Source organism: Strix aluco, chromosome 2, assembly GCF_031877795.1.
Source record: "Strix aluco isolate bStrAlu1 chromosome 2, bStrAlu1.hap1, whole genome shotgun sequence".
Taxonomy (NCBI): Eukaryota; Metazoa; Chordata; class Aves; order Strigiformes; family Strigidae; genus Strix; species Strix aluco.
Genome location: NC_133932.1, coordinates 37,603,755 through 37,628,791, shown reverse-complemented (window position 1 = coordinate 37,628,791; position 25,037 = coordinate 37,603,755). Strand labels below are relative to the sequence as shown.

The window sequence follows — 25,037 nt, the reverse complement described above, 5'->3', positions numbered from 1 at the left end:
CCCCCGCCCCGCCGGCGCGGCAGCCCCGGCACCGCTGCCGGGCTCGCAGTGACCTCCTGTGGCGGAACGGTGCAGGCAGCCGGCCCGGCGAGGCAGCGCTCCCCCACCTTCCCCGGGGCACCTGGGGCTACAGCCAACTTTTAAGGATTTGCTTTGCCCAGCAGTTTCACTAGGAGTGTCTTTATAGCTTGTAATTCTGTGCTTGCTGAATCAGAGAGGTCACGTTTGCAGGGTTTCGATTCTTTTCACCCGGTTTGGTGTGGGAACAGCGTTCACAACCTGCTGTGAGCTGTGGCCCTCGCTTTTCACCCCTGAGGTCAGTCCCGTTCCCTGCATACTGCTCCCCATTCCCCTGCTGTGCCTACAGAAATGGGCAAGGTCACCCAGCAGGGCAGCACCCAAGCGTCATGGGCGTGCGGGGCAGTGGGGCATGGAAAAGGGCACAAGCCCCTCACCATCCTGCAGCAGCCCAGAAGAGTTCAGTTAAAAGGAAACATTGTCCAACCTCATCCAGCTTACCTTATTTCATTTTGATATGTAGATCCTGAGAAAGAAGAAAAAAAGAAGTGTTTAAAATGCAGAAAACTAAAATGTGACCTACTACAGAGCTCCTCTTAGAGCGTGCGCTGTGTTCCAGCTACCACAGGGGCATCTCTCCTCCCTGTTTACAAACTTGTGCAACATCCCTGTAGGACAGCTTACAGAGAAATTGGAAATTAGGCACACAGCACTGAAGGTATGCTCCAATGAAGAACCTCAGCATAGGAACTAAAAATCGTTGAAAGTTAACATACTTCTGAAAAACACAGCCCCTCTGTAGTTAATGTGAATGGCTGACACTGATAACTTTGGAACCAATCTGTAAGAGAAACAGCAAGGTGAAGGTAAGGAGCATCTTAACCAGGTCATGGTTAAGAGCAGGATCTGTCTGCTCACGCTTCTGCTTACAGGTCTTTGCACAGCACCAGTGCTGGCACAACTAGGAGATCCATATCTAATTGAAGATACTTTTTAATGTATAGCCCAATTGTGAAGGTCCACTTACCTTTCTTCTTTAGGCAGCAGCAGCGTACAACCACCACAACAATAATGATCAAAAGAATAATGCCAACAAATGAAAGCACAACTGCAAGTACAATAACCCACGTGCTTCTGCTGTCTTCACTGTAATCATTTTCTGTTAAATTAAATGGAGAAACATTGTACTATCAGAGTCTCAAAGCATCCTTTTCAGAAGTTTTACATTTTCTGTGACAAGCTATTAACTGCTTGTTGATTATTTAAACAGGAGTTTGTGTTTTCCAAATGACGGACTGTGTATTTACAGATAGTACCGAAGAATTGAAAATGTTTCCAAATGCAAATTATTTACTGCAATTATGACTTTTCCCACTGCTACTTCTCTTCTGAAAACCACAGGGTTTCAATCTTCCAACCTAAACTTTATTTTGTAGATGAGATAGGCCTCCCAGCATCCTTTGAAGACATCTGGGGTTGGGGAGAGTGGTTAAGACTCAATTTAGATGTCTATACTGCAGATATTAAGCATCTTGCCTAGCTGCTCTTGTCAGTGGAGAGAAAATAGGTATTTTGGGTTACAATTCATTTGGCTAAATGTGTATGTGTTGGATAAGATGAACAGCTCTGAAGAAGTGTCCATTTCTCCCCACAAACCACAGCAATAGTCTTAGGTGACCAGTACAGATGGAGATCTCTAGCCTGTAGATACAGTTTTCTGATTAATTCCATCCCCGAATTTCTCCCACTGATTTCAGCAGGTGTTTGATTTTGGGACATACTTGGCAGGGCATCTGTTACCCACTTAAAGAGCAGCAAAGAGCAAAACCTCTAGAGCATAGCACCATTTGGGAATATGCAGCTACTAACACATCTTCTCTACCAGCATTCTCACAACATTAACTTATTACTTTCTCTTTGCTGTAATCTACAGAGTTAAATTAGGTGATTTAAAGATAATTCTGTGTCTTGCTGAAATCGGTTGCTATGACCAGTCTTCCTACAGAGCTCCCACATGCACAGAATTTTAAAAATACCTCATATTTCTCATGCAGCTGGATGCACAAGGAAGATGTCAGTTCTGACTGTCACATCATCCCGCCCTTCGGTTCTGACCAAATATTTCAGAAGCACCTCTAATTTGGCTACCCTTTGAAAAGCAGCCCCAAAATAATTTTGACAGTTGTTTAGAAACGAGCTTCTGATCCAAATTACAAGTGCGAGACACATCCAAACTTGACAAAACCCATTCTGTTGCATGGGGTTTATGATTGCCATTTCCTCATTAGAGGTCCCAGTCAACACCTGCATGGCCACATTTAGCTGACAGCCTCTGGAAAAGGTACCACAGCAATGTAGGTGACTGGTAGATGCAGTGTCAGGGCTATCCCCCTGATGTATGAACCAGAGTACCTGCTGGTTTACCTATGGCAGGGAATAAAGTAAATTTTCTGTTTACAAATTTGTCTGGACATATGTTTGGGGTTTGGAGGCTTCAGACTGCAGAGATACAGGACCAGAGCCCCTGTTCAGAGTCTACGCTCTCCAAAGCTCATTATGATCAAGAAATTTGTTCGTCTTCTCTAATCCTAATGTTCAATCAGCATATTTTAAATTTTTTCTGACTATTAGAGAAAACAAGCACACAGTGACCTGCAAACTAGTAGTTAATTCTGTAGGCTGTAATCAGTTGTTATTACAATTGATGATAAACTTGTTCATAATATTTTTATCTAGAAGTACTGCAAAAATATCTATATTTTATCATATTTTGTTCCATAAAGCATGCCACAGGGATTTCAAGATGCCTAAAATATGAAAGACAGCTATTTAGCTACAGGGCAAAGCTTAACTTTAGTGTGAAGGGAGGACCTAAACACACCTGCACTGGCCCATGCCTCCAGGCTGGTTGCCACACCAAGGTATTTCACTCCCTGTCAGGTTCAGGTTACCTGCCAAAAGAGTATCTACAGAGCTGAATTGAGAAGGACAGGACACAACACAAACACTCCCAGCACTTCATCATTGGAGGTTACAGAAAGGTTACAGAAAGAAACTGGAGCTGGGACCAGCAGATATGAACACAGGAGCAGCCAGCTCAACATGCAAGTAGAGGTGCAAGAGAGGGGCACTAAGGCTTGAGAGAATCAAACTCCTTTTAGCCCCATTAGTAAATCCACATCAAGTTACATGAGGTGCTTAGCATGGACAAAGCCACTTCCTCATTCTACAGGGCCCATCCTCTGCTGCTATCCCGACCTCTGGCTCCTCCCAAAGCTGCCCAAAAACTCTACTTGGGCTAAGTATCTGCAGAAAAGGGGATCTTCCCTGGCACATGCTGGTGACCAAGGAGAAATGAGAGACTGGGAAAAGCTGCACAGCACTGCTTGGATACTTTGGAGCTTTCTGGCTAACTTAAAAAGCAAAGGAAGATCAGGCTCATGGCAGATTCCCTATCTTCATCTTCTGCAGGTCCACATGAAGTCAACACTGAAGCCAAAGAGAGCTTGGGCCCAGCTAAGGGACTCTGCCATGGACCCCATTTCCCAATAACAGCTCTGTGAATGCATCTGCTGGGATAACTCCCTAGGAGTTTCCAAATTTGGGGCTCAGCCAAACACCACTGTGCATGAGGTAACTCTGGAGGAGGAGTGACTGACATAAAAATGCATCACCTTGTATGGAAAGGTCTGAGATTAAGACTGATCTAGAGGTGCACTAAGGTAGGACAATTCAATGGTGGCTGGCTGAAGATGACTCAGGTTTTTGGTTGCAGTTCTTGTGAATGGATGGGTATTGCTTGTGAGGAACATGAAGGAATTTGATTCCCCAAGCTTTTAAGTGAAGGCTGAAATTGATATTGCAGTCGTTTTGGGAAGAACTCCTTACATGTTTGAAGTTAGTCCTATTCTTTCCTGACAACAGAGAGCTAAGGCTGAGTCTATATATGAAAAGTCAGACAAGCTCTGAGGTTTCAAGTGTGATACATACATTATATATCTTCCTCTGTCACAATGCCATGTCTTTATTTCATTCTAATAATTTAAAGACTTGATATTCTCATATCCTGACAAATTTTAAGTGTCTGCTGCTGCACAATGATTTCTCTGAAGAGAATGAATGATGGTCCTATACAATCATTAATTATACACTAATTGTGCTTCATGACATCTGTTTTTCTCCTCTTCTGATTTACAATGAGTAGCTATAGAAACTGAGGGTGGATACCTCAGTACTTCATAAATGAGTAGGCAGGGGAATTTATTAATTTCCTTGGGATAGTTCTGGTTTGCTTAGTCAGTAATTAGGATCAATGTGACTACAAAAAAGTCAATTAAGAATGGTGAAATGACCTTTTTCAACTGCATTACAAAGCAAGTACTTCTGAAAAAGGCTTGTTAATAATGACTCATACTTAAAATAAAAGGCAGTGTTACTCAACCTCCTCAGTTGTTTATGTCAAACTTCTATGCCAAACCCCTCATCAATCCACTGTAAGAATGTCTTTGTATGTGCCATGTTCACCCATTACAGAAGAAGAATCAGTTCATCAAGAGAAGCTGTCAACATGATTATAGAAGTTCACAATGTTCACCACATTGTAGAAAGAAACATAGATTCCAGGCTCTACTCTGTACAGAAGACATCTGGGGATGCATAGATCCACTGCAAAAAACTCCATATAATCTATGTGTTTCCTGTACCACAGGATAAGGCTAATAAAAGAGATGTCACTGTAGAGTGGACTGTGTCACCATAGGAGACAGCATACCTATAACCAGTAACCCTGAGACGCTTGGCTAGTCCCAACAAAGAAGTGCTCCTAAGGACAGTTTTGTATTGTCTCCCTCCTCTGCATTAAACACTGCTAACCCAAAGGGAGAAGCTTCCTCTTACTTCTTCTTATTGTGTTATGGCTTGGAAAAAAAACAAACACATTTTTCATGGGATTTTGTTAGAGTTTGAGGCAAACCTGTAGCGTTAGTCCCACTTGCTTTGTTCCACACTGGCAGCACAGATCAGATAAAAATCACCTTTTTCATAGGATGAACCTCCTAGTACTGTGAATGTGTTAAATTATGAAATTTAATTTCCACAGGATGTCGGTGAGGCCAAAGATCAGCAGCATTACAGAAAATGCTGACAACCTTAGCAAAAACAGTTAGGGTTATCAAAGGTCTTGCTAACTGTTCTTGAGAGATTTGCCCAACACCCATGCTTGGATTAAAGCCACCTGGAATTTCCTTAAATAAAAGGCAATAAAAAGCAACCAAATTCACCATCCAAAGAATTCCACATCTGTTGCTGCAGGACATTTCTAACCTTCCTCTAGGATGCGAAAGAGACCATCCCAGGAAGAGAAAGCAGGCCCAATGGCTCTTTGATCTAAGAATACTTTGAGGTAAGGCCCAGGAATATGCAGCTTCTCTTGATGACCCGATTCTTGTTCTGTAATGGGTAAATATACCACGTACACAGGCTTTCTTGTAGCAGATTGGTGATAGATATATGGTATAGAAGTTCCTACATATAAATGCTACCATCTGCAATTAGGTGCCAGCCTCACTGCAGCCCTGGGGACGCTACCACCATACTACAACAGCTCCATCGCATCTGGTCACTGCTCATATGGAGAGCTTTCTATTTGCACCTGAAGTGCTAGTACAGAATCTATTCTGGGTTGTGTGCAGAAACTGGGAGTAAAATCTAGGGGTTTTTTCCAAGTCAGTGGTAAAACTGGTATTGAATATTATGGAGAGCATTTCACCTGAGGGTTTGTCTTTGAGTAAATGAGGTCTAACAAATTATGTTAATATAGCAGGCATGGCCTAATCAAGGATATTTAAGATCTGAATTCATTAGATGTTTACTTGGTCAAGGAGCAAAGGCCAGTTTTCTTCGCAGTGAATTCACAGTAGGAGTCAGTGGTAGATGTACTGCTTCATTTGTCTTGCACAGTCCTAAATTGGACTTTGTGGTTCATTAGACTTGTACCAGTCCTCTCACAGATGTGAATTTAACCCTACCTATGTATCAGATTGTGACTACTGGGTCTTATTTCTATCACCTTTGCACATCTCATAGTATTTCATTTTCAAATAAAAGACTTTTCAAAATAAAACAAAAAGCATACTTCTGAGTATAGGCAAAGTACAACAAGCATTCACTTACCTATAGTAGAGGTGACAAAAATAACAGTTACAGTTGCATTCTGAGGGTTAGGGAGTGCTTCTATGTCAGCTAAACAAGTCAAAATCTCAGTGTCCATCGGAGTCAAAGTTAGGATGCTCAGTGCATTGTGCAGGCCATTAGATCCTTGACTTTGCTGGGTAACATACCTCGACTTATCAATGACAGAGTCATTTGTCATCCACGTAATGTCTGGAGATGGAGCCCATCCTAAGGCTTCACAAACAATTTCAATTGTTTTGTTCTCTTTTACTGTTAAGGTGCTATTTTTGATGAATAAAGATCCATTAACTGTAGGAGGGAAAAGATGTTTTGTTCCTTCAGAATATTTGGCTGCATTGCTTTCCTGCTGATAGTTTTAAGTCTTATCTTGCTACCCAGAAATAGCTATGCCTTGAGATACGAAGTGAAAAACAATCATTATTAACACAGATACACCATATGCATGATATAAACATGCAGATATTGCAACTTCGTGGACACATTGTCCAGTATGTCTAAAGCACAAGCCTCATCTTTCAGTAACTTTCCAATAAAAAGCAGGAAATTATACTTTTTAGCTATCCTGATATATTTCCAGCTGAAGGACAACATAACGAAATAACAATGTTTCTCTCTAAGTTTTAAGTATGTTCGGATTTTATCAGGAAAGGTTTATGGGTAGATGATGAGATATTCTCATGGCATGAAGCACATCTTTGACAAATGGATAGCGTCTGGTGGTTAGATTTTGCTTTATTGGCTGCCCACTGTCACTACTGATGCTTCAGAGAGGAGGAAGAGGTCTCAAATGCAGGTGCTTGACACATAGGAACTTTGTTCCTTGGAAATGGTAGCTTGCAGCAGAATCACATGAAGAGTATCACCTTGTGTCTCAAGGGCTTTACTTCTACATGCCATTAAATCAAACTCAAATAAGCTGGATACAGACTGATTCCTGAGTCAGAAAGCAGGAGGGACATCTGCCCTAAAGACAGCAGAAGGTTCAAGTACAAAGATGTGCGTAGGGGTAATCTATACTATTTCTAGCCAAAAAGATAGTTTTTGACTGACTGCTGGTGAATCTGATATAGCCTTTAGGTGCTTTAATAAAATCCAGTAAAGAATAAGAGATGTAACAGGAAAAAACAAGGGCAGCTATAACCTTTGTCAATGGTACTCTGAATGTGACTTTAAAACCTGCTTTGACAGTCAAATTAAGACAAGGAGGACAGGAGGCAAAGAATGGTAAATGAGAGCATGTACTCCTTCACAGGGATAATTTGAGCAATTCATCAGAGGATTCCTTTAAGTGCAGCATAATAAAATAGCTTTCTATTGGTGGCTATACGCACCTTGAACAGAAAGAAACGCAAAGCTGTTCTCACTAGGTTGCTGGGTGCTGCATTCAATTTTTCCAGAGTCACTCAGCTGGGTGTTGCGGATGATCAGCTCTGAGGTAAACCCAATGCTACTGGTATAATTTTGAGAGGTGAAGCGGTCTGATGTTTCAACAGCTCCTTGAGAATTGATGACAGTGAGGACAGGATTTCCATTGGACAGCCAAATGAGAATTACCCATCCTACCGACACAGTACAATTAAACCGGACTTCTGAACCAGCAAGGACTGTTGCATTAGTAGGGCCATTTATAATAGAGTAACAAAAGCCAAGACCTGGAAGGAAGAAAAAAACCACAGTCTATAAATATATGTACAACACCACCATGAAAGGCCTTTGACTTAATTTTCACTGCCAGCAATTTAAGGCTAAAAAGCAAGGTGCCCTGGTTCAGAGAGTATTATTCACTAGGAGCACTGGGGTATTAAGCACTTAGTCATGTATTAGGAAAGGCTGTTGATTCAGCTGAGCTGGCACTTCATCTCTGACAGTCATCAGTACCTGACACTTTCAGGGAAAGATTCTTGTCTCATTTTCTATAATGCCTGTCAGCAAGTAGTTAAAGATATGCATGGTGAATTGAAATTGCAACTGAGTAATGTTAATCCTACAGCAGTACGCAGTGGTCAAATGCTACATCGTTATAATGGATCCTCAAGCCAATCATTACAAACCCAAGAAGTACATGTTTATATAGTTTAAAAGATCTTAACCAGTTCAAAGATGGAGATGCACAATCTAATCTTTCAGCTCCAGTTTAGATTAAATGCTTTTCTTTAAAGATACCTTTGATTTTTTTGTCTCTCCTCCTCCCACTCCAAAATCACCTGTCTCTCTTCAGTGGTTCACTAAAAAGCTGACTTATCATTTTGCTGAAAGAAAAAAAGTTCCACTTTTAAATAATATATGAGTTCCCTAGACTTTAAAGAAATAAATGAGTATGTAACTGGTCCCTTTTCCATACCTCAGATTGCCACTGATTTTTTGCAGCCCCAGCATATATCCTTCTGTGATCCTTCCCCTATTCATCGGTCTCTTCCCTTAATTCTCATGCATGCATCACATACATACTTACCCACCTTCTCAGGCTTTCTGTTAACCAGAGCTGCCGTAATTCAGGAGGTTTTCTTCCTTAAAAGATAGTATGAATTTTGTCTACTATTTTTCAGAACTGAAAGCTCCTTTCTAATGAATGCATTTTGCTTTCCTTTCCTCCTCAACAGACTCGAGGCTTCTCATCGCCCTCAGAGGAATAAAGGTGCAGCTGTTGCCTGAGCAGATGGTGGATCTCCTGCACATGGGCAGAAGCACTCGCTTCTACCAAGCAAAAAGTGAAGGAAGCACGAAGGCAGAGACCTTCTTTATCAAAGCAGCAGCTGTGACCTCAGTCCCTGAAATAGCCAGGGGTTTTGAAGGTTTGCAAATCTTAAAGCACTGCTCAGAGAGAGACCATCATACACCCTACTCTTCATGAGGGACAAACCTTCACGCTGTAAGAACATCCCAGATTATTTGGTTGGTGTCTTAGGGAACAGGCCTTGAGAGAGCAGCTTACCAATGTCTTTCCTGTATTGGGGTCCCCAAAATGGTATGCCCTCATAAGCCAGTCACTTTACTAAGTCACTGCCACCCGCAGCCTTGCCGGCTGCAGGTGGCGTGGAGGCAGAGGGAGAGGACTGCCATTGCAGGCCCTGCTGTCACCGAGGTTCATCTCAGGGGACTGCCCGTGCTCTGCATGCATCCCACTGGGCACAGCTCTTCCTCATCCCCCACAGCTGCTATCATCTCTTCACCTGCCTCTAAGCTCCGGTCTGCTCCCTTTTGGCCTAGTGCTCACCTGCACTGAAAGGGGCATTGAAAGGTTTCAGTGGCAAGGGACTTCAGGAAACCTCTAGCCCAATCCTCTGCTCCAAGCAGAGCTAACTTCACAGTTAGGCCATTTGCACAGGGCCTTGTCAAGCCAAAATCTGAGTATCTCCAAGGATGGAGATTTCACAAGGTCCCTGCAGACCAAGAAGTCCTACCAGTGAGATCTACCTCACCGTGAGTTTTTTGTCACTTACTGGGAAACATTCATGCTGAGGAAGCACCAGGACTGCCAGTGCTACCCCTAACGATTCAGGCTCTAGCCTGCATAATTACAGCAATTAGATACTACAGTCCATAGCAGTCTAATTAAAACTCCATGTCTGCAATTTTGGCCTGAGAATAAGTGTCAATTATTTTCTAGGAGAAAGAAAGTCTGAAAAGGCCATTTCTCCCTTGCTAAGAGTATTCAGGACAATCATGTGATTTTTAAAGTTTCATTCAACCCAGGTTTTGCACATTTTAGGTAGTTTATTAATTAATTATAAATTATTGAAATATTCATTTTTCATTCAGTCAATAGCTAATGCGAGTAAGGGAGAATATGCTGTATTGTTTCCCACAAAAGAGATGTTTGATAGTTGTATAAATGGAACCAGAGCACAATCTCAGTTACAATGTTGCAACCAAAGCCTTGGTGAATGCACCCAGGACATAGGGTCTGTAATCTCATTGCTTCAATGTTAACATTATTTTCTAATTCCCAGCTCACATTTAATCCTAGGCAGTGTATATCTAACCAGGTTTGTGCCAAGAATTGTTCTTTAGTATAAATAGCTCCTCTCTTTCCTCCCACCCGCCGCATGTATTTACAGACAAGAGCCTTTTCATTCTTTGTTTTGCAGGATTATACAAACCTAGCTCTCCCTGGTTCTTTGTGTAATTGACTCTGAGTTCTCTCATGTTTACAAAAACCTTTACAAAAATTTTCCACCTTCCTGGGTTATATTACCTCTGCCATGCACCTCATTCTCCAAAGTACACCTGTGTGTGAGCAAGAAAACATTAAACGAAAAGCAAACTTCACTTCCACTGATAGTTAATAAAGCCAGATAAGATACAATAAAACATATTTATGTTCAACTTAAATGGCTCATTTTTTCCACTAGCATTTATTCAAAGCTCTCTTCAGACTTGTAAAGGTGAGCTTAAATGCTTTAAAACATGGAACAGCTTGAAGACGAACTCAGCAATCAAATCTATGTGCATACCTTAATACGTTGCTTTACAAACAGTTAACCTGGCAAAATGCCTAAAAGCCATTTCCTCTCTTTTCTATTTGTCACTTTCTGAATGTTAGGGATTGGCCACATGTATGTGGCTGGCATCATTTACAGTACAGCTACAGGTTTTCTAATGGACGTGCACTGATGACGTGCATTCTAGTGAGACCGTTTGTCACATAGTATGTCCCTCTTCCCTGATATTCAACATCCAGTTGTCATGAGTTCTATTCATAACTTATATTACCAGGGTTGAGACACTGTCCTAACCTCAAATGTGTCTTTGAATTATCTATTTTTTCTTGATTCATATTGTAGACAGCCTTTACAATACTACCCCCTGTACATCTACGGCATCTGTAACATGTTCATGTGCTGGGTTTTTTTATTTTTACACTTTGAAGTCTTCCTGACTAGTTGAAGTGGACATAACCAGCTACCATGATGACAGCCAAAGCCATGAACAAACTTCCTTAGAGTTAACACCAAAATGCATTTAGTTGCTCATGAAACAGGAGCTGCAGTACTTATCCACACTGCTCCTCTTAATGCAAACTGATCTCTGTGCATTTGTAATTTATTTCCATGCCTGTTCAAACACTTTACTTTAAGAAGCCATGGTTTGCCATGGCTCTGAATAAATGATGTGACTTTCAGTACACTGCTAGCTGTTAATTAATCATTTGCTATGAGATCATGTCTGTGAGTTCCATTATAGTCTTGAAATCTAACCCTAAACATGAATAATCAGTGATCATCTCTAAAAATACATGGCTAATATTGCTTTTGTTTTCTTCAGACAGTCAAGACAGTATAGTCAGGTAGGTATGAGTTACTCCATTTATCTAATAATTTTTTTATCAGTCCATAGGCATGGTAGGTTCTACATCTTCTTCCACCAACCATACCTACTGGAGCAATAGATGGTCTTTGATTTCTGCGAGCCAGGGAGCAGGTCCATAAGCCCTGTATGGGGATCCTATGGGTAGCGGGAGGACTGAGGATTGGGATGTAGCTCAGCCTTGCCTCCATTTAGAACTGAGTAAAGCACAACCAGAAAAGGAACTTGAGGAGCCTTCTCCACATGCTGCCAAAACATTTTTGGTGGTTTTAACTTTGCCTCTTTATCTTCTTGCTTTTATTTTTTATCCTGCAATAGCACGTGGAGTCCTGAACCAACAGTGCGTTCCATTGTCCAACCCACGTACAAACACTGATAAAGTAACTTGTGTAAGGTCAAAGAGGACATTCATGACAGAAATGGGTTCTAAACCCAGTTACCAGTACCTTAAGCCAGTGCTATCAGTCCTGTTGCTGGACCTTGCTTCTTGCACTAAGGAGAAAATTTTAGTGCTAGTTTCATTTACATACTGCTTAAAAGATATCTTGCAGATGGGCGCTTTTAGACAAATTAAGGCCTCAGGCTATATTGTCATTGCAATTTACAGGAATTACATGTTCAGCTCTTAACAGCTGGTTTAACATCTGCTTCCCCACACACAACCAATAAGAATTCCCACCCAGGCAAATACCACCTTTGCAATATGGAAATGTTAGGCTGTTTTCATGATATTGCATTACCCCTTGTCTTTTGAAGAACAAAGCTGAGTTAGGACACCTTCTTTGAGGTACATCACTAAATGTTTATAAAGCAGTCACCAGTGGTGAAAGTTTGCTTAAACTGATAAGTATTTATGGTATTTCAGTTGCTCAGTCCTTCCCAACAGCATTTAGAGTATACACCAACCGCTTCATGAGCTGTTTATTTCCTCCTCTGTCACACAAATTCACTCACATCACTGCGGGTTTTGAACAAAAATGCATCTCGTTCCCTGGATGACACCTGCACTGAGAGAACCTCATTTGCCAAAGAACTGCCCTTGGCCTTCGTCACCAACGTTTTTTCTTCCACACTTGAACTAACTCTGAAGGACCACTTTTTCATACTGAAGGTTTCAGCAACAAGGGCATTGGGACATGGCTACCTTCTCTTCCCTCCCTCCTCTCCTCTGCTGACTCTGTCTTTCCCCTTTTATAAGTGACCTGTTTGGATGCAGCACAGTGAAGAACAGGATGGGTTTCTCCTTTTGCCATAATGATTCCTTTTTTTTCAGCCTCATTATCATTTTCAAAATAATCTCCCCCTCTATATCCATATCTCCCTTCCATCAATACTGCCTTTTATCCTTCTGGTTTTGTGTCTAGTTTCTGTCTTCCTCTCTTCCTTCTCTGCTCTTTCTGTTTGAATTTCTACATTATTTTCCTTCCAGTTTGTTTTAAATTCCTTTTTCTTTTCACTCTATCTTTTGTCTCTTGCTTGCCCCACCTTGTCTTCTGCCCTCCCTGCCTCATTACTGGCCCACTGCTCCAGCAACAGCTCTGCAATAAATTGTTTTGGATTTGGTAAGCTTTTTCTTTAGCACATCTCAAGTTTATTTCAAAAACCAACAGCCCTGCAGCTGAGCTTTTTGAAAACTGAAATAGGTTAGAGCTTGTCAAAGCCTGCAGAAAAGGACTAGCTTATTTGCTTATGTTAACAAGACTTTTTAAATGCTTATAGGATGTTTCTGTCAAGTAACATCAGTCTACTGGTACTCAGCAACACATATTTCCACCCACCTGCACACAAACCTCTCCACAGCCCTCAAGTATGTCTTCCCATCTCTTCTGTTACTCACTGTTTGACAGCTGTCCCTTCCAGCCTCTCCTGGCTCTGCTGCTGACTACTCTTCTCCTCCTGCACTGTCTCCAGTGGTGAGGGGCCCCATTCAGAGAGCACCACAGCAGCACCGCCACCAAAATCCTGGCAGCAGGCTGGGACCCTACTCTGCATGTTGGCCCTGTGGTCTGCAACGCTATTGCTGCCACAGGGCACGCCGTGCCTGCCCAGGGGGATGCTCAGACCAGCTGTGCCACGCAGCCACCTCGGCAGCCTAGACACGCCGCCCAGCCTTGTGACTCCCGACATCCCGAGAGCAGCAATACTTCTTTCAAGAGCAACACTCGTCTCTCCGCAATACACTTTTTCTCTCTGCTTTGGGGTGTGCTCCCGTGGCTGCACCGCACAGTGTAGGCAATGCCTGCTGCCCCAGCATGGCTTGCAGGTGGGGCAATAAAACACCCATTGCAGGCATGCTTGACTAAAAGCATTAGAGAAGGGTTATAGAAATCCTCTAAAACACATAGTACTCTGCTCTGGATGCTTAGGAAGATAATGAGAGAAACAGAACAAATAAAAATTGAGGCTTCTTTGTTATAACTTCTCAGTGTCCAAAAATAAGAGATCTAGGGACTTCCCGAGACAATGATTGCATCTGCACCTGTGGATCTACCCTCCATGATATTTGTTTCTAGCCTTTTTCAGCCTATTTATGATTTGGTTTCCCCCCATATCCAGTGACCATGAGATTTACTATTTAACTACATACTGTGAGGAAAAGTGTATTCTTTGACTTGCCTTAAATCTTCTTTCTGGTAGTTTTACTGGTTGCCACTAGTTCTCTTTGTTATGAGAAATTGTGAATAACCACTTCATCATTTGCCTCCATATAATTATTTTAATACATTTTTACTATTTCTTCTTTTTCACAAGCAGAAAAATATCCCAGTCTAATGAAGGCCTCCTCATACCTTTGATCATCTCTGTCACACTTTATGCCTTTCTCAGACCTAATATGCCCTTTTTGAAATGGAAAGGCTAACAAAACATCCAGTACTCAAGATACACGCTTTCTATGGATTTATATAGTGCCAGGTTTCCTGTATTTCTCTTACTGAAGACACTAAGCAGTAAAATTTTCTCTTTTTCAGCAATTTATTCTCTTTCCAAGATATCCACTCTTTTCCCCCACTAGACATTTTCAGTTAAGTGCTGCTTTGCATTGAATGTTTTCTGCTCTTTTATTACTTACTCACTTGGCATCATGACATTTTCTGGCAAATCTTCCTAGTCTCTTTTTGGATTTGGCTGCCCTAAGTAATTCAGCACCACCTGCAAAGTCTGCCACCTCACAGTTCACTCCTCTTCACTAGGTTGTTTAAGAGCTTGTTGAATACCACACATCCCTGTGCAACTCCACTGGGAACACCACTCTGCTCAGAACAAACTCAGTGTTTATTCCTGCATCGTGTTTCCTTTCACCAATTATGAAGCCATGACAATACCTTTCCTCTCATCCCACTGCAGCACCCTCCTTTCAGAGTCTGTTAAAACTCCAGCTAGGCAATAACAAAACAAAAAACCCCAGCCTTGTCTCTGTTATTCAACTTGGCACTTTATATTCACATTTTCTTTAAAGCTCTGCCACCAAGATACCTTTTATCTGACTTCACTTTGAAACTCAGACATGTGAAATGTAAATTGGAGGCAAACTAGCAAAATTATCATTTGCACATATTTCTGGAAGCAAAACGAGCCGTTGATACTGAGTTCTCTACAGATGGCCCCTTAAAAGCAGTCCCAGACAGGAGGAACATGAACGCAAGGAGGACAAATAAGTGGGACATCCCTGCTCACTGAAAGCGAGAAAGGGCAGCCTCCCCATCTCCCCATGCTATCCACTGCTCACTCCTGCATACTGAAGCCCACTCTAAGCCATCAGATCATTCAGGCTTGAAATGCAAACTTAACCATTTCAAACAGTTTAAATAATCATCTTCTGGGACTGACTCATCCCATATCACTGGTAACTACCATTTACACAGCTTTAAATTAGTTCATACATTTTGTCCACTGTGGTTCATTTCACAGGTTATGAATGTGTCCTACCTGGTAGCAAGGCAGTTAAGATGAGAGGAAGTAAAATGAATTTCTGGAACCTCTCCATTGGAGCATTCTTTCCTGATCCTTAAAGGCAGAAAGCCACCAGCAGTCACTGCATACTTGAGAAGAAGCTGAAGGACGGAACTTATCAAGAAAGTTGGTAATGAGCTGCTGCTTTGCGTCCTGTGATAAAATGTGACTTTATGTGACCTGTGTTACCAACAAGAGGAGAAGAATAAATGAGGGCGGGTTTGGAAGGAGAGCAGTATCTTTTCTCAGAACAACTGTTTCAAAAGTAGTAGAGGAGCTTTCTTCAGCAGAAAAACCTCCCCCTATGGGCCTTGCATCTCTCACACCCTTAGTCTCTCCTGGCTACTGCTTCAGGATTGACTGTATCAGGGGAGCTCCATCTGCATCATTAAAGTTAATCATGAGCAGCTGAGAAAAATAATTCTCTAAGCTGCCTGCAATTGGGTGTGTATTGTGTCGGCAGTGTCCTGGCAGACTAATAAACCCTGTGCTCCACCACTTACTGTCCTGCAGGTTAATGGTGTGGGGTGCTAGCTGCTCCCCTGGGGTCAGAGGGGTACAGACCTCTGATCAGAGGGGTTGTTACCCCACCTCAGGAAACTGATGCCTCCTGCACCAGGCAGCCTTTGGGAGAGGAAGTGGGAATATATCTCAATGCACCACTATACCCAAAAAAGCTTGTTTTGAGTTTTTTTTCTGTGTGCTTTACTCCAAAACTAAGATTCCTATTCATACATTTCCAGGGAGAGCCTGGTACCATCATTGCTGTGGCAGTTCCATCAGGCCCTTGCTGCACAGGGGTCACCATGGCCAGGAGGAATGGTTCCTGCCACCCTGGGCTCTCCAACCCACCTGCCTTGGGGTAAGGATGAGAAACACCGATTCTCCTCCCACCTCCCCTGACTAAGCATTCAGAAGGGCTACTAGTGTAAAGAGGGTCCCCAGAATTATTTCTCTGAACCAGAGAGTGCCTTACACCCCAAAATAAAACACCACCAGTTCTCCACTGTGGTCAGAGATAAGATACAGCACTTGGGTGGGAGCCATCACTTCAGCATTTTCTGCTTTTCCAGTGTTTGTGATTCACTTGTGTGGATATTATTCTCCTCCCCCTCAAAATACGTGGGAGAGAGTTTGACTGCACTGCTTGGTTTACAAACTACTCAGCTGGGAAATTGAAGCTTGTCTTCGTGAAAGGGACATGGGCCAGAGGATGTGGTTTTGTGGCCAGCCCAAATTTCTTGTCAGGAAAGCGGTTTTGATTTCAGGGGTGTTCTTTGTGGCAGCTCTGTGCATGCATAAATAATGGTATCACCACAGAGATACCCTGAGTTTCCTGTAACAACCATACTTTTTTAACCGCCCTTTCGTTAAAACCAAAGTCACACCAAGGCACAAAACACAAAAGCCAGCTGCTTTGCTGCCCTTAAGCAAGCGGTTCATTTCACAGTTTTGTGCGAAGACCCTGCATTAATTCCCAGCAGGGCTTCTATAAAAGCAGCGGTGATGGGATGACACAGGGGTGGGTGGCAGCGTGACACTGTAGGAGGAATGTCCTGCACCCAGAACCTCCCTGCCCGCTGCACCACTGCAACCAACAAAAAACATTTTTGCTGTCTTTCCAAACATGTTCAGCTGCAGCATCAAACTATACTAGAGCTCTGTTCACTGCTTGGTGCTTCAAGCAGCAGGTATCACTGAGTTTACTGCAGCAGTTGCAACCTAACTGGCTCAGCTGGTAGCTTGCTCTTCGTTTTCCCACTTTACAAGCTTTCAGTTTACCTTGCGAACTCAAGGGACAGCCCTGTCAACTAATCAACATTTTATGCCAAACCTGTGGGCTGATTTCTTTGCCTGCATGCTGGGAGGGGGGCTACTTTGTAGGCCAATTTGGGTTTGCCCAGTGCATTTCGAAAGGTTTTTTGCTCACTTCCACGTTTTGTGTGCAGAGGAGTACCCAGCGGGCAGCTGGGGCAGGAGGGTCATCATGCAGGGCTCAGAGGGATTTCTCCTTGCTCTCTCACTGTGATAACTCTCAGCATGTGCACAAGCCAGTTGGTATTTTTTAAGAGTATTATCCGTCATATGAAGTGAAACAGCCCAAGTAAAGAACCAGGAAATAGATTCAACAGACAGTGCTGTGTCCCTTTCCAGGAAGCTGCAATCCCAGGCAAGATCTACAAGTCTGGTGAGGACCCCGCCAGCCCGGGCAGCAGCCTCATGCCTCCACTTACAAATCTGGCTGCTCAAATGCAAGATGAGCTGGGTAAAGTTTCATGGAGAAGAATAAACTTGCTAAAATCTTATGCCCAAATTCAGGCCAAAACCAGTAAATAACTTCAGGTGAAGTAAAGCAAGAAGGGAAATGAAGGGATCTATAACATCTTGTTTTGTTTCATTTCAAAATGGACTTTCAAAGGACCAGGAAATATTACCCGATGCCCAGGTGAAACAGGATAGTTTGGCCAATGATGAATTAAATACCTGTGGTTTGGCCTGAGCTGCTTTATACCTTCTCCACAGGTGCATGCATGGGGTGATTTGCAGCACCAGCGCTGCCGTGCGTGGCTCTGAGCCTACTCCCTCCTGCATCCACGTCCGAGGCAAGGGGATAACATCAATAATATCACCCTAAAGGACCAGCAGCCAGGTCCGGCCCAGCACAGAGCGGGGCCTGGATTCTTTGGGCACCCTGCAATGTGGGGAACAACAGCCCCGACGGCCAGGCAGCACAGCAGGAGATGGGGTCTCCTTACGAATCTGAGTCGCTTGTCTCCCTCATGTGAGCAGGATGTGGCAGGTTAACAAAATGCTCCTGCTCACCCCACTGCCACCAGCCCAGGGCTGGCTTCTCTGCTGCGGCAGGAGCCGGGGAGAGGGTTAAATTAGATTTCAGCCACCAGCTCCTGCTGCTGGGAAGCAAATAATGGCTCGGGAGGGGTTACCTGGATTGCTGCCCCAGGCGCCGAGAGGGTGTCTCCGACCGCTTCCCCTGTGACGACAAGCCCCGCTCGCACCCTCCGCCCGGGGGACGCAGTAGGAGGCCAGCAGCATTCAATGCGAGGAGCCCCAGGCCAGCCCTCGCCTCCTGGCCCCCGGGAAACCTCCCTCAGGCGGCGGGACGGCTGCCCGAGGCTCCGCGGCGCTGCGGGGAAGGAGCGCTGACCTCTGCCGCCTCTCAGCCGCCCAGCCCCGGGGCACACGCCTGCCCTGACATTGTCCCCGCGCCACGGTGAGGTAAGGATTGCCTCTCCCCTTCCCCCCGCCCAAATACGTGTATCGCTGTGTTAATATTTAACCGGTCCTGCAGGAGGAAGTAAGGCACAGCCGATGACACGCACACGGGAACAAACTTCATGCTGTCCCAACCCGAAAGGCTGGATGGGCGCTGCTGCCTGACGTCTCGGCAGAGGACGACCGCGACGCGGGGCATGGCGGGAGGCACAGGATTCATTTTCCCGGGTTTGTAACTGTGCAGGTGAGGGTGTTGGTGCCCCATGCCGGGGCTGGAGCTCATCCCGCCATTACAGAGCTGCAGGCAACATGGCAGAGAGCAGAAGTGCTGCCTGTGGGCTCCGCACCGGCTGTGCCCTCACCAGCGGGCGCTGTCACCCCCAGCCGGGGGTGTCGGGGTCCATCGGCACTCCCTGACAGGGCGAGGGGGTGAGCCAGAGCCAGGGTACCTGCAGGGGGCCAGTCAGGAATGGAAGGAGATGAGGCCTGGGAGAGGGTTGAAGACAAGGCCACGACATGGCACCAAGGGGCCACCCAGGGAACAGGGATGGGGTAGGCTGCAGCGTCACTGGGGCAGGGGTGGCGGGGTGCCCTGGGCAGGGTGGGGGCACCTGGGGTCCCTGCCCACTGGTGCCCTCAGGCCCCACCAAAATGGGCCCTTACTCTGAAGCGCAACTTTCAGCTGGTAAGAAAACTGAATTGGTTTTCCATCTTTCAGTGGAAATGCAGGCCCCAAGCAAAGTTTTATTTTTCCTTTTTTATTTTCATATTCCTTTCTTACTTTCAGTTTTTATTTTGGGGAAATTTTTGTGCTGCGTCAAGAAAATGTTCGTTAAAACATTTCATTTAATTCTGAAATATTTTGTTTGCTCAGTTAAATTACCCCTTTTCCTGACAGTGCTATGGTCATGTGTGTTCACCAAAGCTGCTGTGCTGCCTCATGAGAGATGTTCTTTCAATGGCCACAGCTTTGTCTTCCTCTTAGAGCTGAACTGCATCCTTCACATTACACCATCATTGGTCAGTGAACTGATGTGACACATCAGGAGATTTTTATGATGAGTTCATCTGCCAGGAAGCTTAAATCATAAAGGGACATAGGACTTTCCTGAACTATATTTCCTACTAAGCACAGTAGCAGTTCTAGCAAGTAGAAGTGAATGCCACACTGACTCAAAATGAAAAGGTTTAGTCCAGAAAAGGGAAATTAAACATTTTCTTTGGGGAATTTTGATCTATTTCCAAAGTTAATTTTCAAAAACTTTGCTTTATTAGGAAAAAATATCACCCCAACTTGTTAAAAAAAGAAAAAAGCTATGAAACCTTTAGGAAGATTTTTTGACCAGTTATAATTTTTTCTTTTTGCTTCCTTGTTTTTACAAACATCTCTTAAGTCTAAAATCTCACACTTTTATTGCACCAACAGCCCTACTTTCCTAACAGTATTGTTGAAACACCTTCTGTAGAGTTATGTCCAAATAAAGCTAGAGGAAGCTGGTTGTCCAAGTAGGAAAAGTGCAGAAGGTTAAAATGGTTTGTCTGGATTTTCACATTGAATTAATAAAGATAAGTCTTCGTAAAAATGCTTTGGAAAGGATAATAGCTGCTTTTAAAACTTTTACAAAACTATCATTTGGCACTACTGAGAAGAGATTGGCTCTGTCATCTTTGTAATTGCTCTTCAGGTAGATTTAAGCTCTTATTAGATCACCTCTTAACCTCTTCTCTGCCTGACTAAAGCCTTGCTCCCTCAGCATCTCCTCACCGGTGCTGTGCTCTAGACCCCTGTCCACTTGACGTCCTGTCACTAGACCCAGTCTAGCTTCTCTATATCCCACTTGAACTGAGGGGCACAAAGCCACACATGGATTTCCAGATGTGTCTAGTAGAGGAGAATACTAGTTTCTCTGAATTTGCTGGCAACACTTCTCCAAATGTGACCTAGTGCATGGTTTGCCATATTTGCGGTGAGAGGGCATTGCTGGCTTCTATTTACCCTGGTGTTCTTTTCACCCAGGTCTCCTCATCAAGATTTTTACCCTCTGTCACTTAGGCGGTACCTCTGCAGCCTGTACCTCTAGGCTGTTGCACCTGATGTGCAGAGCTCTGTGCTTCTTCACGCTGTATTTCACGATGATTCTGTTGGCCCAGTGCTCAAGCTTATCAAGGTCCCTTTGGATGTCATGTTGCTGCACCTGTGCTACAGCTGTCATTACCCCACCAGCTAATCACAGGCTGATCAGCTGTCTCTTTACCACACTGAGGTCTGTCGTGGTCAGGAGATTAGCCGTGTCCTTAAACACGTACGCACATAAAGACGCATACACCACTCTGCTGGCCCCCATTGCCGGCAGTTCATTCCCATCCTCTCCATGTAGAGAAGACTGGTTGAAGTCCACAGAGGGAACTGGGTGTGTTGTGGCCTAGAGCATCCACTGTGTTTATGTCCTGCTCTGGATCCGACCCCAGTGGAAGTCATCAGGAGAGCACCTGTCATTTCCACCCACATGCTCGCTGGCTGGGCTTCATCAGATGAAATCCTTCTGGGTGAATCCGGTGCACAGTGACTGGATTCAAATGTCCTTTGTTTTCCCTAGGGCTGCTTAGGCAACCAACACGTATATTAATATTTTATTAATTATTTCTCACTGCCCTTGTTAATTCCTTCTGTACTCTGACTTTCCTAATGAACCATGATATTGTGATGAATGCAACCATTAGCACTGGTTAGGATGTGTGTGGGATAAGACATTACACAGGATGGTAAAGTGTCTGAATCCCCAACCACTGAGAACATCGTGCACTATCCATGTTCAGGAGTGTTCAAAAGATCAGGTCCTAAGTTTGCCAGTCTGATGCAAATGGAAAATCATTTCGTGAATCATCAGCCTGCATACCAGGCAGATTCCTACCTCCCACTCCAGTTTCTCTAGACACTTCTTTCCAATTATCCCTTTTTCTTCTGCCTGTGAGTAGGAGGATTTTTGCCCTTTTTTTTCCCCTCAACCCTTCCGAAGTCTTTTTTGCACACCATATAATTTCTTCTGTATGGTGTGTAGACTGTGTAAACTGCTGGAGCAACCCTCAACATTTTGTGTTTTGAGGTGTGTTAGTCTGAAACGTATGTCTGTACATCTTGCTGTGCAAACCCAGACAAGAAGCTCCAGTGAAATGGACTTTCTGAGAGTCGCTTAGTGAAGTCTTCTGTCATTGTCATTGTGACCGTAAGTGTAATTTTTTTTTCTTACAGGAGAACTGGACAAATTGTCATGATGGAAATGAAGAGCATTTAGACACCTTAATTTGTAAATTACTTCTAATGATCAATAACCCAGCAGGGGAAATCACCAGTCCCTACACTTCCATGCTGTATGTTAGTTTATTCAGCTGAGTCAAAGAAAATATGATCAGAGGGTGTAAGCATTAAAATAGCAGAGAAGAGGCACTTACAAATACAACATTAAAGCTGATTTGGGGTCAGTGCTACAAACAATAAAATTCTTCATTTCCCCATGGAAACTGGCTTGAAAAGGTATTTCAACATTACAAAGACTTTGAGAAATGGCTCCTTATTAAAAAATAAATGTTCTTTTCTCTAGTGAAGAACAGGAGAACTAAAACGTCTAGAAAAGTCTTAAGGTAGGAGACAAGCTGACCCAGTGACTGAATTAGCTGTCTATCTTGACCCCTACAGGATGATTCTCTCTAGTAGCCAGTCAGGCCAGAGAGATGCTAAGCTATAACTTTCCAAATCTGCATCCCTTTTTTTCCCCTCTACGCTCTTACACCTTTCCTCTACTGTTTGCCAAAATATTTGTTGCTCTGTAAGAGGTTTTTCATTCAAAATAGATTTTAATAGTGTTAGCTATAGAAGTCAAGTGAAATACAGATCCCTCTTCTTCTCTCACATGCTTTAGTTTTTAAAATCTTTTCATCTCTCTGTTAATATATCGAAGACTCATTACAGTTTTAAGCTTTGATTCACATTTCTTCTTAATCAGGACCCAAATGCACTAGACAAAAAGCTCTAGAAATAACAGGGCCGTGCCATTTCCTCTCTCTATTACCTATGTGACTGTTGAGATGCATTTTTCCCCATCTTGTTTCCACTTTGTAGGATATGAGAACTCCAGAGACTCATTTCTGCTTTCAACGTTAAACACAGTGGAGACTCAGTGCAAGCTGGAGTGATTGTGGTCCACTATATATATATTTATGTGAAAAATTAGGATACCCCAAATGTCCCTCTGTTGCACAAACAATAGTGTAGTTGTCTCCATATTTAAAAATAAACCCGTTTGTAAAAAATGGTTTGCTGAGTGATCAAAAAAGAATTAGTGGACAGATATATTAATTATCTGCAAGATACTGACTGTATCCTGTGGCATCCCCATTGAATAGCTGACGTGATACAAAATGGGGCTGTGGGGCACTTCCAGAGGAGCTGCAATCCTTATGAATGCCAGAAACCATACACAGCATGCAGGACCCCCTCCTCAGCTACTGCTAGTCAGCTAAGACACGGGCATCTATCCTAAACTATTTATCAAAGATTTTTTCTGTAGTCATTAAAGATATAAAAGCACTACCAGATGAAGCTTCACCTATCCCGATACGAGGGTCTAAGGCAGGCAAGATGTGTCACCCTTTGGTTAGGCCTGCCTCATTATTTTGACTACAGAGTAGTCTGAAAGACTGACTGGGTTAGACTGAATGTGCTGGTTTAGGCTGCAAATTTAGCTGAGACCAATCCCACCAACAGAAGATGTTTCATGTTGATCTGACAAATCCTGTTTTATCTCATTCCTAGGAAGGCAGGTCATCTCGTCTTGACCTAAGGATTCATGAAGCGATGCTACCGTGAATCAAGGTGTGGGTAAATCCTCAAAAACCTCATGACACCAATATAGGTCATCTGATTTTTTTTGTTCAGAGTTTTTTCTTCAGTGTTCTCTTGCTGGTTATTATAAAGTCATAACTGTGAAGAAATGCTGTGGACCCTTAATGAGGAAATCTTTGGATATAATCTTCTTCCAGACTTTCATGCACAGGAGGCCACAGGATTAAACACCTTATTTGCATTAATATCCTTGCAGTTTTTATTTGGCATTAATAAATCTTCAAAACTGGAATGTAGTTCTCCAGTACTTTCCTGCCAGCACTCCTTCTGAACTGCATTCCATGTTTTCCCGTTGGCAGGTGCATTCCTCCTCTCCTGCACTGAACTCAGGGATGAGTTGTAGCTGGTAAAATGAAAATGTCATAATTCAGGGAAGTCCATGGAGTCCAGGCAACAATAAGTAAGTAAGAAAGTTTATCACATAATGAAAGAAGATGCAGCTTTGGTGCTGTTAGGAGGAGTGTACATCTAAGAAGGAAATTTTTAGTGTTCTCTAATATATCAGTTCCCCTGGCAACATTTTCTTTAGCTTTAGAAATGTTTTGTCTCTGGTCCAAACAGTTAGCTTAATTGCTCTGGTTATCGTTCAGTTTATTCTAAGAAACTTTTCAGTGTATGATAGTGTGCCAAGAAAATGTAAACATCATTCTCTACACTCACTATAATCACTATTACATTTTTCACTATTGCTTAGGGTCATGATTTTAGGCTCCCTCCTGAGCTTTGTATGCGCAGCCTGATTCTTCAAGGAGTTCAGGCAAAGTGCAAGTCTATCCGGAGCTCCTTTAAAACTGGTGCATTCAACACCTATCAGCCAGTGCATGGTAAGTCCAGCTCTGGACATGTCAGAAGAATAGTCCACAAGCCTTGTTGATGATACGCACAAACAAGCACTGTGCCCAGGGCTCCAAATCCCACAGGATTTCCCTCATAGTGCCAGGAAAACTACCATGGGAGTATGAAATTATATCCCTTTTCTTTCTTTCCTGATGATTTTGCAAGGTTGCCAGTTATGAGAAATGTTAATACTTACACCTCTGAAAATAGAATATTAATGAATATTCCCTAAGTGACCTGCAGGCGTGATCCAAACTGACACTGCAATGATGAGAGAGCAGATTATCACCATAAAAGTAGGCATTATAGGGGAAGAGCTGCGTCTTTTTTGCATTTTCATGAAATACATCCTCATGACTGACATCTTACAGCTCCCTTTGGGCATTCAGTTAAGATCACCGGGTAGAAATGTTAAGGGTTTTTTCTTAGAAGTAAATGTCTCCTATGCACTCTATCTGTGATACCAAGTCTGACTGAAAGCTGCCCTTTTGCAGTAAGAGAACATAAGTTCCTGGCAGAGATGGTTTCAGATATTCAATTTCTCTTTATTTGCCAGAGTAATGGAAGTGCTCATGATCACTGCTGTGTTTTGGCTTTC

At 43.3% G+C, this 25,037-nt stretch overlaps 1 protein-coding gene and 1 long non-coding RNA gene across 3 annotated transcripts in view; one reads left to right on the top strand and one right to left on the bottom strand.

The window, feature by feature from the left end:
- Positions 1 to 18,675, bottom strand: part of IGSF5 (immunoglobulin superfamily member 5) — a 33,953-nt gene extending 15,278 nt beyond the window's left edge. Inside the window, exons 1-6 of one of the 2 annotated variants that reach the window (XM_074814383.1) lie at positions 18,414 to 18,642; positions 15,445 to 15,648; positions 7,542 to 7,862; positions 6,190 to 6,498; positions 1,046 to 1,177; positions 520 to 544 (exon numbers count right to left, since the gene is read on the bottom strand). In XM_074814383.1, the coding sequence (XP_074670484.1) occupies positions 520 to 544; positions 1,046 to 1,177; positions 6,190 to 6,498; positions 7,542 to 7,862; positions 15,445 to 15,502 (845 nt within the window). In that variant the 5' untranslated portion in view covers positions 15,503 to 15,648; positions 18,414 to 18,642. Of the gene's footprint in view, positions 1 to 519; positions 545 to 1,045; positions 1,178 to 6,189; positions 6,499 to 7,541; positions 7,863 to 15,444; positions 15,649 to 18,413 lie in introns of both variants that reach the window. The other variant, XM_074814384.1, reaches the window with a different exon arrangement.
- Positions 18,625 to 23,765, top strand: LOC141919237 (uncharacterized). Its single transcript, XR_012621904.1, has 3 exons — positions 18,625 to 18,705; positions 18,779 to 18,946; positions 23,513 to 23,765. It is a non-coding gene; the product is annotated as an uncharacterized LOC141919237 (long non-coding RNA).
- Positions 23,766 to 25,037: the final 1,272 nt, after the last annotated feature.